The following is a 17,228-nucleotide window of genomic DNA, read 5'->3' as shown; positions in this document are numbered from 1 at the left end:
GACAAAAGCGGTTTCATAGCGCGAGGCTCATACATCCAGCATGCGTGATTCACGCTGAACAAAAGTCTCATGTCTAGGAAGCGAATCGAGTTGTTCACTGGGAGTTCATGGGTCAGTACGAGTGGACTCAAGCAGTCACTAAAAACTTCAATTACATCAGATGACAACCCCATTACTCTAGCAGATTCACACTTAAAAACCACCAGGTAGTCGTCGACGAACCTGAAAATTCTCACAACTTCCTGGCAACTCAGCCGCTCTTTCAAGTTCCTGTCGAACTTCGCAAGCAACAAATCACTCAGAATCGGTGCAATCGAAGATCCTATTGAAACGCCATTATTTTGATAAACATCACCGTTCCATTCTACAAAGGTAGAGGTCAGATAGGTAGCTAGCAGGTCAAGAAAACTGCTAACACTGACACCAGCTGCATTCTGGAACGTTACGTGGCCCATTATATCAACACATTCTTCTATGCATGAATACAAAGCGTCACGAGGGAGAGAATAATATAAATCTTTGATATCTATGGAAAAAGCACTCAAAGTGTAGTTAGAATACTCTTTGAAGAATTCAGTGACCTCCCTTGAATTCCTGACTAGAAAGGGATCATTAATCTCTAAAAGTTTCAACTTTTTCTGCAAAAACATCCCTAGGGCGTTTTGCCAAGAACCCTTCTCTGTAACAATGACACGAAATGGCACGTCGGCTTTGTGTGTCTTTGCCGAAAAAAACATCTCTAGGGCCAACTTCTCACTTTTTTCTATCTTTTTTGCTATTTCAGACAGGTTAAGCTGCGTGCACAGTTTTTTCGCCTTAGATTTGACTTTAACCAGGTCAATACCACTGCACTTTTGGAAGACGGATGTGACCGCACTTACAGCTTTCTTCAGGTACAAGTCTTTGTTGAGGACCGCGAAGCCTCCCTCCTTGTCCGAAGGCACCACGCACAGTTCGTTGTCTCGTAGATGTGAAATTGTCCTGCTTAAAGGAAGACTACTTGCGCACGGCTTAACTTGCTGCAGCACATCAACTCCTTCAGACACGCACCTGTTACAGTCTTCTTGTGGAGCAAGGCTTGAAACACGTCTCACTATGGCCAGAAGATCCGGTGCGGTGTACTTCTTGTCTACGGCATACTTGGGGCCTAAGCTCAACGTCCGCCGTACGAAGTCTGGAAGAACTACGTCAAAGGTGTTCAAAGGTGTTGTGCACACGTGTGGTGACGTAGTTCTTCCAGACTTCGTACGGCGGACGTTGAGCTTAGGCCCCAAGTATGCCGTAGACAAGAAGTACACCGCACCGGATCTTCTGGCCATAGTGAGACGTGTTTCAAGCCTTGCTCCACAAGAAGACTGTAACAGGTGCGTGTCTGAAGGAGTTGATGTGCTGCAGCAAGTTAAGCCGTGCGCAAGTAGTCTTCCTTTAAGCAGGACAATTTCACATCTACGAGACAACGAACTGTGCGTGGTGCCTTCGGACAAGGAGGGAGGCTTCGCGGTCCTCAACAAAGACTTGTACCTGAAGAAAGCTGTAAGTGCGGTCACATCCGTCTTCCAAAAGTGCAGTGGTATTGACCTGGTTAAAGTCAAATCTAAGGCGAAAAAACTGTGCACGCAGCTTAACCTGTCTGAAATAGCAAAAAAGATAGAAAAAAGTGAGAAGTTGGCCCTAGAGATGTTTTTTTCGGCAAAGACACACAAAGCCGACGTGCCATTTCGTGTCATTGTTACAGAGAAGGGTTCTTGGCAAAACGCCCTAGGGATGTTTTTGCAGAAAAAGTTGAAACTTTTAGAGATTAATGATCCCTTTCTAGTCAGGAATTCAAGGGAGGTCACTGAATTCTTCAAAGAGTATTCTAACTACACTTTGAGTGCTTTTTCCATAGATATCAAAGATTTATATTATTCTCTCCCTCGTGACGCTTTGTATTCATGCATAGAAGAATGTGTTGATATAATGGGCCACGTAACGTTCCAGAATGCAGCTGGTGTCAGTGTTAGCAGTTTTCTTGACCTGCTAGCTACCTATCTGACCTCTACCTTTGTAGAATGGAACGGTGATGTTTATCAAAATAATGGCGTTTCAATAGGATCTTCGATTGCACCGATTCTGAGTGATTTGTTGCTTGCGAAGTTCGACAGGAACTTGAAAGAGCGGCTGAGTTGCCAGGAAGTTGTGAGAATTTTCAGGTTCGTCGACGACTACCTGGTGGTTTTTAAGTGTGAATCTGCTAGAGTAATGGGGTTGTCATCTGATGTAATTGAAGTTTTTAGTGACTGCTTGAGTCCACTCGTACTGACCCATGAACTCCCAGTGAACAACTCGATTCGCTTCCTAGACATGAGACTTTTGTTCAGCGTGAATCACGCATGCTGGATGTATGAGCCTCGCGCTATGAAACCGCTTTTGTCTTTTAAATCAGCGCATAGCAAATTGGTTAAGAGAGGCATAGTGAACACCTGCTTCACTAATGCCCTGGACAGATCATGTTTCCATATGATGGAAACAAGCTTCCAAAATCAAGTTGAGCGTCTGAAAGAAGCTGGCTACCCGGATTCGCTTCTCATTTCTGTGGCAGAAACAATAAAAAAGAAGAAAAAGCCCAGAAGCAGAGAGAGCACTAATGACAGAGACAAAAGCAAACGTGACAAAGTCGCGGTAATCCCTTACAAGCACCAGCTATCTCACAAGATAAAAAAGCTCGGTCAGCGCATGGGCGTAAAGGTCGTTTTTTCGGCACCTTACAAGCTCTCTCAGCTAGCCAAAATGACATGTGTAAACAATAGGCCCAAACAAGCTTGCACTGTCAGGCATAAAACCCAGTTTGTCAGATGTGACATGAATGTAGTATATAGAATTCCGCTATCTTGTGGTGCGTGTTACATCGGGCAGACTGGGAGATGCCTAAATGAGCGCCTGCGCGAGCACGCACGCAATGTGCGCACTGGCAATGAGGGTTTTTGGCTCAGCACATCAGTAGGTGTGGCTGCCTTGCGCAGTTCGAAAGCACGGTCGTAATGTTCAGGCACAAAGACGATCATACCCGTATGATCGTCGAAGCGGAAAAAATGGCACGGGAACCAGAACACTGCGTCAGCAAACCGTCGTTAGCTCTTTTAGATAAAGAGCTACGGTATCTGGCAAGTGGCGCACATGGTCCTTGAATCTGCTTTTGTCAAACGTTCACGTTTTGTCGATTGTTAAGTGCTAAGTCATCAGTTTTTGTTGATTTTCGTGTTTTCTGTTTCTGTTTCAGTCATATATATGTGGTTTGTGAAAAATAAACCTTCAGTTGATAGTCTGCGCTTGTCCTTGTATCTTCTTGTCGTCCGTGTTTACTACCGCGCAGTTACATACGTCGATTTTGAAACGCAGACACGGGAGGCGAAACGCATTGAAGACGTTTGCGCTCCCCGCTCGGCTTCTTTGGGTCGCGTCTCGTCCGTGTTACCCGCGCGTCATCAGTACTCTCGAACACGATCGGTGTTCTTGACTCGCACTTTGTCGCTGTCGCTGGTCTTACACTACCTACACTTGCGTTCAGCTTCCCTAGCTCGCGCCGCGGCGGTATTGATGTCGCCATTCACGAATGCAATCAGCTTCGCTAAACCTCGCAACGCCGACGACAGCCGGAAAGCCTACGCTGAAGCATGCTGCAACCGCGTCCCACCCGTCGGCGCGATCATGCGGCAAGCAGTGGAGCGCTGTCCACATTGTCGGCGCCGCGGGATTCTTTCTCACGGAGGAAGGAGGGGTAGGAGAGCGCATGCTCAGTTGGCGCGCTACGTGAAAAGTGTGGAGAAAACGACATCACGACTGCCATATTCGCGGAGAACAAACGTTCTCCGCGAATATGGCAGTCGAGGAAGGTTTCCTCGACGTTTCACACGAAACCAACATAACATAAATTCCACCGCAGGAGTAGCACGAAATGTGCTTATAGACAGACTCCAGTTGTGAAGTTTCGCGTTTGATTTGCAGAGCGTCTGTTTGCCTTGCAGTTGAGAGTTGCTTCGCCGCGCTTGCAACAGATGGCGCCACATGCTTTTTAATACAGCAGCAAGCACTGAGCTCACTTTGTTCTGGTTTATATGACTGGTGCAAACATGATAATAACGGCCTTAGTATCTTGTAATAACAAGACAACATACCACGCCTATGACGCGCTCGTGCCCATTCGCCAGCTTCAAATATACCAAGTTTGGTATTACGTGACTTGATGAACGACGAGGATAAATGGCACGTCCAAGCATGGTAATCACGACAAGCGTGTCACGTTAACGATGACTACACATTTACATCATACGGAGCTCACAGCCGTTTCACTATCTGCGCATATACTGAATTTCGTGTCATGTGACGTGAATAGGTGAAGGTAAATGACACGTTCTAACATTAAAAAAATGACATTCGTGTGATGTGAAACATGACTACATGCTATGATCATAGCCTGCCCGCGGCCTTTTCGTTAGTTCAGTGTATTACGTCTTATCAAACTAAATTTGCTATCACGCGATGAAAATAAACGACGAAGGTAAATGACACATCCAAACATGATAATCATGGCTTGAAAGCCATGTACGACATAGCTTACGCCCACCTCGTAACGTCATGTTAATTTAAAATGACATATCAGCCTTCCTCATTCGTGCTTCCCATATCATCGATACCCTCAGTACGCGGGTTCACCATTTTTTTTTTCTATTCGAGTGCGTGGCTTTTTCAGTACGATCGCGCGCACACATGGACAAGTCACAGCCTTCCGTGGCTATTCTTGCAAAGATCGAGCGCATAATGTTAAAATCAGCCAATGGCTGATAGATGCCTCCTACGAGTGATTATTGAGCGTCTTCCGTTAATTGTCGAAAGCAGGGAAAGGAATTTTTTTGCTGACTGATAATTTCTGTGTGACTTTCATGCCGCGTGCTGCGCTATACATTTACCTCGCATGTTTTCGGGAGCCGCTACTACCGATGGGCAGTATTTCTGACCGTGCTCACCAAGTGGTGGTGTTGGTGAAACTTTATTACCCAAAAAGGGGTCCTAGGGCACTAGGCTATACGCCAGGTGAAGAGGGCATCTCCTACGTCGGCACAAACAGCCCGAAGCTCTTCGCGCCTCGCGGGCCTCCTAGACAGCCCGAAGTTGGTGTGCTAGTAAAGCACTTCATAGCACTTTGGCCCACTGTTGCTAGCTATTGGCGTAAGTCACTCGATGCCCAACCACACAGAATATGGTTCAGATCCACACGTTCACAACACTGTTCACACACATGTTGTCCGTCGTAGTCTGGGTCGATATGCTTCATGCGCCAGGGGCTCAGGTATGAGTAAGTCTGGAACAAGCGTAACGTGACCGACTGGCTGCACGTTAATTTTTCATCAGGGAGGGGGAACTTGAGCAGGGCCCCTTTAAACGATCTCTTCAATATAGATAGGAGGCACATTAAGCTGACCGGTTTTGCGCCCCGTTCCCCTCTTCGCTCAAACGCTCAACGTTACCGGAGTGTAATGCGCGTTTTCAGTTTTCACCAAGCGTCGTTCGGTCAATGTAATTGCGACGCCACCAGTGCATGAAAGTTCATGTAGAGGAAAATAAAAATTGTTCCTACCTTGAAGAAATATAGAGACTATGTTTGAAAAATTGTGAAATCACTTACTAATCGACGCGTGAGCATTTTTTTTTTGTCTGCTTCATTTGGAACTGGACTGAAATCGAAGCCTTCCAAGGCAGCCTAAACGCGTGTCAAACGCCCAGCCCTCAGGTAGTGTGTTCGCCACGTATACTATAGCCTTGTGGCCAATAAAACTAAAAAGCTTTTCTGAATGGGTGGAGAGTGGCTACTGTTAAAAACTAGTGGTGTCTTCTATTGGCAGATTCGGAGCACTTCCGGTAATACCTCTTCTGCTCCATGTGTAGCTAGTCCATTCCATAGGCAGATTGAGAGTGCTTCTGTATGTTCCTTTGGCAGATCTGGAGCAGCTCCGTCGTGATACCTCTTCTTGGAGCAACTATTTCTACTCCGCAAAAATTGGCAGCTTCGACCAAAAGTCGCAAGTACCTCGTCCTGTGAAACGGTGCCTACTTTTGACGCGCCAACAGACGCCAGTCGCGTCAGTTGCGCTTCGCGTGAGAGCTCACGCTTTGCTAACGTATAGCCTCGCTGTGCCCAGCGTGCCCACTCATGTAAGAAGAGCGACGCGCACATCGAGTTCGCTTCTCACCCTTCTGTTTGCTTCAGAGCAAGTACGTATGTTCCAATCGTAGATTCCTTCCTGTTGCCCTCCACCGGAGTGGAGTGCTCCGGCGCAGAGTTCGTCATGCACTCCAATCTGCCATAAATTGTGTCTATTGTTACATAAAATACCTTACTATCGAAGATTTGCCAGATCACTTTGACAGAAGTACCAAAGAAGCATCTTTAGACGCTTCTTAATGGTCCGAAGTGCCAGCTCTAGATCGTTTCGTTGAACTTCACCCCACATGCACGGATCATCAAAGGGGTCGGCTGCGATGACTTCTAGGAGGAGGTACACATCTTCTTGTTTCCTGCAGTGCCGTCGACACTTGCGTTTTTGCCGAACAAACACTGCGTTTCCCGAGCAAGTTGGACTCGTGGTCATTTCTCCTTGAGCCACGTGATCCTTCGTTGGCTACGACGGTCCACTCACACGCTCGGCGCCTGAATGTGCAGCGCATGCGCAATGGCATAACCACCGACTAGCTGAGTGGAGTGGGAGGCAAAATACGGTCAGTGAAATGTGCCTAGCCAACTCTCGCCAAGCTCTAGTGAGTGAATACGGTCGTGTTTGGCACCAATAGTTAGATGCGGAGCATGCCTAAATATCGGGATGCCCCACGCTCACATTCACCTCCTTCCCTCTCTCCAGCAGCTGTGCCTTACTAATTCCAATCTCTCCTACCCCCTTCATGCTCTCGCTTCCTCCTTTGTGCGTGCGCATCCTCTCCCCTCATTCTCCTCTCCTACGCTTTCACTTTTCTACCTCGCAACGCCGAAGGATGGAGCGTCTGATAACCCAAAACCTCCTCTATGGCTAACCTATGCTTGCTCTGTTAAATGCGAAGCATTTCTTAGCGAGCTTCAGCGACTTTGAGCGTATCTATCTATCTATCTATCTATCTATCTATCTATCTATCTATCTATCTATCTATCTATCTATCTATCTATCTATCTATCTATCTATCTATCTATCTATCTATCTATCTATCTATCTATCTATCTATCTATCTATCTATCTATCTATCTATCTATCTATCTATCTATCTATCTATCTATCTATCTATCTATCTATCTATCTATCTATCTATCTATCTATGCTCCTACGACTTTTAGCTCGCCTGGCCGTTTCCTTATCAATACCAAACATGGTATGGCATAACATGGCTGTGTGACAAACATAATTCACTAGTCATAACAAGACTATCATGACATGTATGCCATGAGTGTCATGCTTTACATTTCATTGTCGTGCTGCTCTCGCTGTGGTTTCGTTCATACGTCATGTTGCAAAATTGGCATGGAATGACATGACTGCATGGCAAACACAAGGGACATACCCTAACATAGAAATCATGACATGCATGTCTTGTAAGTCATGAGTCATGAATACGCACCACGCTCATGGTACTATTGCAGTCGTTTGGCTAGCTTTGCACACACCAAATTTGGTATAACTGGACGTGAGTGGATGACGAAAGCATGTGGCTGGTGCAAACATGATAATCATAAGACGCGTGTCATGTAGCAAGACGACTATATGCCACACTCATGATGCACTGGCGGTCGTTTCACTAGCTTCACATACACCAAATTTGATATTATGGGACGAGAATGAATGACGAAGGTATGTGACTGGTGCAAGCATGATAATCATGAGATGCGTGTCATGTAACAACATGACTACCTGCCACACTCATGATGTGCTCGCGGCCGTTTTGATAGGTTCACATGTACTCAATTTGGTATTACGTGACGCGAAGGAATGTCGTATGTAAATGAAATGTTCAAACATGATAATCATCACATGCATGTCATGTAGTGACATGACTACATGCCACACTCTTGATGCATTTGCGGCCATTTCGCTAGCTTCACAAATACCAAATTTCCTATTAATTGACGTGAGTAGTTGTTGAAAGTAAACGACACGTCCAAACGTGTTAATCATTACATGAAAGTCATATGCACCATCATTTACCTCCACCTCATATTTTTGTGCCGATTTTAAAGTGACATATCGACCTGCCTCAATCGTGCATCGCATATCAGCGTTTCCCACTATACGTGGAATCTGCCATTTTTTTTCTCCTCAAGGCATGCCTCCCTGGGGCGTCTTCCGAGGCCGATGCAGGCAGCGCCTTCTAGCGAGTTTCTTCATTGAACAAACAAAGAAAAAACTGCTAGTGCTGCAGAACCACTCTTTGGTCACCCCTTATATATAGGCACTGAATATTCACTTTAGTTATGGCGGCTGGGAGATTTCTGCTGTGCGTGTCCCCTTCGGGGAGATGGTGTAATGTTTCGTACTGCTGGAATAGGGACTGGAGGCAAAGGAGAGGCAGGGATGCTTGCCCGTATTGAACAACTGGTAGGCTACCTGACACTGAAGAGAGGAATGAAGGAGATTGAAAGATTCTTAGTCCATAATTAGTCTCCAATGACCATACCAAGTCTATTGCCTTCAAGAAACATAAGACTGTTTTTGTCGTACTACTGACTGACCAAAACTCAGGTGAAAGTAGAAGAACGTGAGGTGGGTCATCATAGTATTCCACTTTGCAGGGACGCCAGTGGGAATCGACAGTATGCGAAGCACGAATGAAAAAGGTTGATACCTCAATTTAAAATCAGCACAACTTTACACAGTGGAAGTAATTGATGCCGTACATAACTTCCGTGTCATGAATATCGTGTTTTAGTGTGTCCTTTACCTTCTTCATCTATTCACGTCCCATGATAACAAATTTAGTATAGGTGGAGCTAGCGAAGCGACCACGAGCACGCTATGAGCGTGGTATATTTTCATGTTTTTGCATGACATGCGCGTCAAGATTATCATGTTTGCACCAGTCATATACTTTTGTCATCCATTGACGTCACGTAACACCAAATTTGGTATATTTGGAGCTACCAAAACGGCCGCGAGCGCATCATGAAGCGTCCAATATACTCCAATATAGCGTTGACGCGCGCGCACGCGAGGCACAGCGACGCTATGGTAGGAAAACGCGAGCGCTCTATAGTCTGACGCCAGGCGTGACCGGCGTGACCAGCGTCAGTCGGCACGGCCTGATGGCAACGATGCGAAATGCGAGATCCTGTATTTCGCACCGATGTGTTACCCAGACGATGCTGCGTCGCCCTCTTTTCATCACGGAGGGCCGCCGGACACGCTGAAACGCGCATGCATCAAAGCAACGCAGCGCGGCGCGCGCCTGCGAATATATGGCAGGACCGGCGCTGGCGTGGCAACGCCGGCGTGACCCGACGAAATGAGCCGCACACCGCGTCACGTCGAAATGTATTGGCGCCTTGACTCTGGCATGTAATCTTGTTCTCACATGACACGCATCTCATGATTATCTTGGTTGCACCAGTCACATACCTTCGCCATCTATTGACGTCACGCAATACCGAATTCGGCATATGCAATGCTAGCGAAACTACCGCGCGGGCATCACGAGTGTGGCACGTAGTCATGTTGTTACCTGACACGCATGTCGTGATTATCATGTTGGCATGTGTCATTTACCTATGTCGTCCGTTCGCGTCGCGTCATGTCGAGTTTGGTACGTGTGAAGCTATCAAAACGAACATGAGCGCATCATAAGCATAGCATGTAGTCATGTTGTTACATGACACGCATCTCATGTTTATCATTTTTGCACCACTATCATACCTTTGTCATCCATTCACGGCCCGTCATACAAAACTTGGTATTAGGGCAGCTAGCGAAACGGCCGCCAGCGCATCATGAGCTTGGCATGTAGTGATGTTGTTGGATGACACGCATGTCATGATTTTCATGTTAGGGTGTGGCGCTTGTGTTCATCGTGCAATCACGTCATACCATACTAGTTTTGCCACATGCTATGTGAACGAAACAACCGCAAGAGCAGCAGGACCATGAAATGTAAATCATGACATTCATGACATCTATGTAATGATTTTCATGTGATGAATAGTAAAATATGTTCTTCACACAGCCATGTTATGCCACACCAAGTTTCGTACCATTATCGAAATGGCCAAGAGAGATAAAAGTCGTAGGCGGCTAGATAGATAGATAGATAGATAGATAGATAGATAGATAGATAGATAGATAGATAGATAGATAGATACGCGCAAACTCGCCGAAGTTCGCTAAGAAATGTTTCGCATTTAATAACAATTTACGTCATAGAGAACGGTCAGTGTATGACAACATCGAAAACGACAATATTATCATAAACAGAGCCCTACTTACCGAGTAATTAGGATAAATTCAGAAGAACGCAAGCGTTACAGTAGGACATGTTTGAAATTATCCCGATGACATCAGACGGACTGCCTATAATAATCGGTCGTGGGCGACTACATTTCCAATGGAGGCGGAGATGTTGTAGGCCCGTGTGCTCAGATTTTGGTGCACGTTAAAGAACCCCAGGTGGTCGAAATTTTCGGTGCCCTCCACTACGGCGTCTCTCATAATCATATGGTGGTTTTGCGACATTAAACTCCACATATCAGTCAATAAATCAATCTTAATTACTAGTAATTAATCTAACTAGTCTACATAAAGAGCCTTCCGCGCATCAAGATACGCAATAAATTCCTTTTGTTTGTTTCTGTTTGATTTACAGGAAAAAGAACCATCAGGCTTTACTATGGGGATTGGCACTAGTGGTTGAAAAATTCAATTTTCGAGTAGTTACACGGGACAGGTAGTGTCACTAGAACGACACATTTGAAATAAACAATGTTTGTAATCTCGAAACCTATTACGGGAAATCGATCAATGGCCGTCATTGCTGCTGTGGCCCCCACTGCTTTCGGTTTGCTGCTACTAGCGCAGTAAAGCCGGGCAACGTTGTGCATGGCAAAAGTGACGTGAGTCGGTCCCGTTGGTCCGCTTCTTGAGGCGGTGAATTCGAAGTGCGCTACCCTAATGCGGACCACTAAAACGTCATTTTGTTTCAAAACAGGCCCTTCCTTGGCAGGAAAGTGACAATACGAGGCTTCTGGACCACTACTTCAACAGACAATGTCGACTTTATACATTCATTTAGTGTCACTTTAACCACTACAGCACACAGAAGGGACAATGGCGACAACTTATAGCGTACAGAGGTACAACGTTGACGCTGCGCTAATATTGACCACGTAGGAAGGTCAGCTCCGATCTTTATGAACCTCAGTTTTTAAGTGTCTGACACCTAAAGTGTAAGGTAGCTCAACACGGAGCCATTAGCTTAATTGTGTCTGCTTGTATGAGTGGACAAAAGCTTCAGCATCTTTGTTCTCAGTGCTAGAGTAACGGGCAAGATCTCGCTGTCGAAGAGAACGAGATGGTTGCACATGAGTCTTTACTGTGATGAGTTCCAAGAATGTCGCGTGTGCCCTACGTTGAAAATGGGGATAAAGTGAGCTCCTAAAATCCAAGGTTACCGAAACCAACCGGCTTACTCCAATCGCTGAAAGGGTTATTGACAGGAAAGCATGACGGAGAGAGAGAGAGTGAGATTATTTGAAGGCGGGGAGGTCGCCCAGAGCTTGTTACCTTCAGCCTGCAAATCTGCACATGCGATATCGAAAGGCAGACAAGAGAGATAAAGGTGCTGCAGGCAAAACACTGTTGATGTTATGCAGTAACCAGAGCGCACTGTGGTCATCTTGAACTTTAGTGTCGAACGCAGTGCGTTTGAGAAAAGTTGTGAATGCTCTCGTAGCGTTAGTCGATGTTGTTGATCGAACTTTGTGTTTAATAGACTAATTTCGTGAACCTTCACACCGATGTTTACCAACCTTGAGGCCAGCAGCTACCTTATAAGTACTATGTGCACCCTTCCCTTTCAGGACTGTAGCAGGACTGTAGTACAAGAGATGTGTCGTAGTCTGTACAACTTGGTGTCACACAGAGTTCGGGGATGAGATAAAACAAGCAGCGGTCAGTAGTATTTAGCAACCACAGCAAGCACGAGCCCATACCGACGGCGTGTTCTCTGAAGTGGAAGCCAATACAACTTTTTTAACATGACATGAAAAACTCTAAATTTCAAGAACTCACGCTGTGTTAGCAATTGAGTGTTTAGAAGACGCGCTTTAGCGCTTGTCGTCGCAATTTGATGGTGCTTTTGATTGCTTGGTTTTATCCTAATTAAGCAAATATGTAATAAATACCGAGGCCAATACTACTGTGGCCGCTCTGTGATGTGCACAATGATGATATGCGTGATATTGTGTATCAAATATCTTATCAGTTCGCAACTTATACCCATTAAATTTAGCCAGAAAGTATAAACATGATAAAGAAGGACTACTTCGTAAATTATCCGAAATGATACCGCTTCCAATGCCCTGTGGTTCCCACAGTAATGATATCTGGCAAATGACGTTTTTACGAATCATGCTCACAAATCAAATGCTTCGTCAGACGCTTCCATAACTATTGAATTACCATTTTAAATTTGGTACCTATTTAAGGAGAACTGCAAAATATGCAATAAAAGAACTTTTTGTCACCAAGGAATAATGGATTTGCTTCATGTAAAGGGCACAACTTAGGTTCGACACATTTCCAAATTTTACAGTTTTTTTCTTTTTTCGTTGCTCACATAAAAGGTTTGTACACGAAAGCTCATTTTGCTGTCATATTTTAAGAAGGATTTGTTTTAGGTCTTTGTATAAATATTGTATAACATTGCATTTGGAAACTATTGTATTGTTCTGTTCATTAGTATACGTAATATAGTCCATATAGACAGTGTAGAGGTATTGTATGCTCTCATTGTATGCCCTGTAAAACGTGGACCAGATGCTTCTTACTTGGATAGTTCTTCTTTTTATCGAGCCCTCTTGCTCGACAACACACAAACTCGTGGAATAAATAAAGTTTGATTTGATTTTATTTCATTAGGGGCATCCAAACAGCGTACGAAGGCGTGTTGAAAGGCTTATGGTGTAACTGCACTCTACATTCTAATCACGCTTCGCCCTTTCAATTTTTCTGCTTTGATTACAGGACTCAAGAGGATGTTGTGGTGGATAACATATTCATTCCTAGAGGCACAGTAGTGTTATTTAATCTTTGGGCTGTCAGTCGTGATGATTCCTTCTGGCGAAACCCACATAACTTTGACCCAACTCGGTACCTGCGTGACGATGGGTCTTTGATTCGAGAGAAGCCAGCTCATCACGTCGGTTTCTCCTATGGTGAGTACTGCCTTACTGACGTTTACCATTAAGTGACAGCATCACTAAAGCCTTTACTTATTTTGTGTGCGTGTAAATGACGACAAAAAGTCACAGCTTTGCCGCAAAGGCGAAGCAATGATCACGATCGCAACAAACTGCAAGGTCGCGCGCAGAATGGCAAGCAGATCAAATCGTGTCTCACGTTTCTCACGCAGGAATGGCGCGTTAAATGTACTCACAGGTGCACACGAACGCGAATAAGCGTCTAAGTTGCTACTTCGCTGTGTCTGAAAAGAGCATCTTTTCGCAAATGGAGACTGTGCAGCGATTTCAGTGATCTTTGTGCGTTCGGTAGCTACAACAGAATCGTTCCGGTGAAAGCTTAAGCACAGCTAAGACATAAGATGCTCCCAACCGCGAGATAAGGGCGCGCTATTGCGCGCGCTAAAGTCTTCTTTTAGATTTCTTTTCTTACTTGCGTTTTCATAAATAGATATACATATACGGTGTGTCACACCAACGACGGCGGTGAAATTCAGCCGAGTTTGTCCTTATAATTGTTGTCGCAATAAAAATATTTTTGTCTCTCATTTAATAATCACCATCATCCGCATGACAAGGCCCACTGAAGGCAAATGCCTCTCCCATTACTCGCTAATCAATCCGCTTTTGTGCTTTCTGCTGCCGCGTTATACCTGCCAAGTTTTTAATCTCGGCAGCCCTCCTAACTTTTTATCTTCCTTCTTGTGTTTGCCTTCTGTAGGAATTCAGTCGGTTACCCTTAATGACCAGCGGTTATTCTGCCTATGTGCTACATGCCCGGCTCTTATCCATTTCTCAATTTTGATATCTTTAACCCCGGTTTGTTCCCTGGTCTACTCTGCTCTCTTCTTGTCTCGTATGGTTACACCTATCATTTTCCTTTCTATCGCTTTCTGCGTAGTCTTCAATTTAAGCTGCACCTTCTTTGCAAGCATCCAGGATTCGGCTCCATAGGTAATTACCGGCTGGATGCACCCTTTATATGCCGTCCTCTTGAGGAATATTGGCAGATTACCATTCATGACTTGAGAATGCTTGCCGAATATGGTCCGCCCCACACTCCTTGTTCTTGTTATTTCACTCTCATAAATTTTCTCCACAGTTACTAGCAGCCCTAAGTGGACATAGTTATTTACAACTTCCAGCCTCTTTCAACCTATCGCAGTGCTTCCAGCCTCTCTCCACCTATCAAAGGGCTGTTTTCTGCTCTGTCTGTTGCAAAATACTTTAGTTTGGTGCATATCAATTTCCCGACCAACTCTTCTCCTTTCCGTTTTCAGTTCAGTAATCAAGAGCTCTGTATCACCCCCAGCAAAACGCAGGATACTAAGGTACTCTCGATTAATTCTTATCCCTAACTCTTCCCAATCTAGAGCCCGAAACCTGCTTTGAACACGTGGTGAATAGCATTGAAGAGATCTTGTCTTCCTGATTTACACTCCTCTTTATTGAGTATATGTCACGTTCTTCATGGAGAACTATGGTGGCCATGAATCAACTGTATATTTCTTCCAGTATGTGTATGTAGGGTTTGTGGATGCCCTGATTTTGTGGTGCTTGCAACACTGTTGATGTCTCGAATTAGTCAAAAGCCTTCTCGTAATCTAAGAAAGCTATGTATACAGGATGGTTGTTTTCCGCGCATTTCTTTCTTAGCTCATTGAAAGCATAAACATGGCGCATGAAGGAGTAGCCTGTATGAAATCCTACTTAGTTGTTTTATCGATTGAACGCCAGTGCCGTAGTATTTCTATTAGGTAACATGTTTGAATAGATTGTAGAGAACGAGCAGTAAGCAAATCAAATTGTAGTTTTTTAAATTCTTGATGCCTCCTTTCTGGTGGATTAAAATGATGGTGGCAATCTTCCGAAATTCTGGCACCCTTATACCTAAGGAAATTTCATATATAACGTCGTCAGTTTTTCTAACACAATTTCTCCGTCATCTTGCAGCAATTAAAAAGGTTGGACAGCATACTTGAGTAAAGGTTGCGTTTTCGACACCTAACAGGCTTTTAAGCTTGTGTAAGTTGAGTATTCCGATAAGGAAACGGACTCCTCTTTGTTCCATCAGACACAAGTATGCCTACGTTTTCTGTATAAGAGGCGTAGCGTCCTCTTATAGGTAATACATAGGCCAAAACTGACAGATGCGTCAACGTTCGCCTGTAGGAGAAAAACAAAACAACAAAATTGCAAACACTGTAAATGACAGACACCTTGCCGGCCATTGTAAGAAGTGTGACGCAGGGCCACAGTGTGTTCCACTGTTCAGTCAGACAGTTGTACTTTATCGACACCGGGAAAAAACGGCAAGAGAAATCATAGAGGCGGCAGAGATAGCGAGGGCAGGTGACAGATGTGTTAGCATTCTGTCCATCCCGTTATATGTTAAAGAGCATAAATTTTTGGCGTAGCCACGTGTCCTTTTTTTCGTTCTGGTTTCTTTGCTTTTCTTCCTTCTTTTTTTTTCTCCTCGTTTTGTGGTTTCGATGGCTGGGTATATGCTCTGGTTCTGCAATAAAACTTCAGTTGACAGTGAGTGCTTATCCTGATCTCTTTCTGTCCTGTGTTTTGTGCGCTTTTGTTTTATGAAGAACTGTGAGAAACGACACACCCAAACCTTCTCCCTTTTGAAAAGCATAGTATTTAGAATACGTGAACGCATCGAGGCACATGCATAAATGTACGCGTGGCGCTTTCTCACAAACACATGCTCATATTGGGGATACCACTACATATACAAGAAAAAAAATATTGAAAAAAAGGGGGGGGGGTCCTTCACGCTTCGTCTTTAACAGTTGAACGTGATGGTGATATTCTGTTCATGGTGCATACTTGAAACACTTAGTGTAAGAAATTTTTTTAAAAATTGTAGCATACCCAGTAACCCAGTACGTCACCTTAAGGTTGCAGTAGTGCGTGTTCTTTTTGTAGTAGGCGACTGGCTTAAAACTATGAATATATAATCATAATACCATCTTCGGACACCCAACGGCAATGTACGCTTGTACAACGCATTATTACGGCAATATATCATGTTGTATTTCTAAGCTTGTATACTGTACACGTGCATTTGTAGAGCATGAATGTTGTTTTCACTGGATTTCCCAGCAGAAGAATTTATTTTTTCCTTATTCACAAGTGCTGGCACGGCTGTTAGGCAGAAAATCCGCTTGCCACTCAAACACGGTTTTGCTTACTACTCAGACCCAGGGTTTTTATTATTTATCTTATACAAGTCTTTCTAAATTTTCCGGTCTCAATTTTTCGCCCACAGTGAACGATGCCGACACTGATGCTGCAATGTCAGCAAAACTAGCTTTTTACGCTATGGCAATATTATTCAATATGTCTCACACTGTCTTTTAGTTTAGAGTTAAAGCGCACTTCACTCTTGGTACTGAATTAGCCAGCAAAAAAAAAAACGTATCGGAAGCAGTGGAGTAGACAAGGAGTCTGGCATCAATTGGCTATGTCACTGTAGCCGATACGTTTACTTTACAGAGCCCTTTAGTCTCAAATTCAAATGCTGAGATTTGTCCAATTTATTTCAATGCGAACCTGGGAAAAAAGCTGTAAAGTTTGGAGTTGGAGACGAAAATGTTTTGACAATATGGTTCTGATGCAGGAAAACGATCGTGTGCGGGAGAGTCATTCGCAATGATGCAGCTATTCTTGATGGTAGCCTTCACACTGCAGAGGTATAACGTTCACCTTGGTGAGCCTCTCTCCTGCGATCTTGATGACCCGGAAATCGACCTTGGTG

The 17,228-nt window shown here is 44.5% G+C and overlaps 1 protein-coding gene across 1 annotated transcript; it reads left to right on the top strand.

The window, feature by feature from the left end:
- The first annotated feature begins 1,095 nt into the window (after positions 1-1,095).
- On the top strand, positions 1,096-3,306 carry LOC142765848 (uncharacterized). Its single transcript, XM_075867655.1, has one exon. It carries the CDS (start codon positions 1,096-1,098, stop codon positions 3,019-3,021), a length of 1,926 nt encoding a protein of 641 aa, XP_075723770.1. The 3' UTR covers positions 3,022-3,306.
- Positions 3,307-17,228: the final 13,922 nt, after the last annotated feature.

This window comes from Rhipicephalus microplus, chromosome 6 (genome assembly GCF_043290135.1).
Source record: "Rhipicephalus microplus isolate Deutch F79 chromosome 6, USDA_Rmic, whole genome shotgun sequence".
Classification (NCBI taxonomy): domain Eukaryota; kingdom Metazoa; phylum Arthropoda; class Arachnida; order Ixodida; family Ixodidae; genus Rhipicephalus; species Rhipicephalus microplus.
The sequence above is the reverse complement of the archived record's forward strand: the minus strand, read 5'-3'. Positions and strand labels throughout refer to the sequence as shown.

What these genes read in the sequence shown, in the direction of transcription:
- LOC142765848 (XM_075867655.1), top strand. Translation starts at nt 1,096, where the DNA reads ATGGCCAGAAGATCCGGTGCGGTGTACTTCTTGTCTACGGCATACTTG.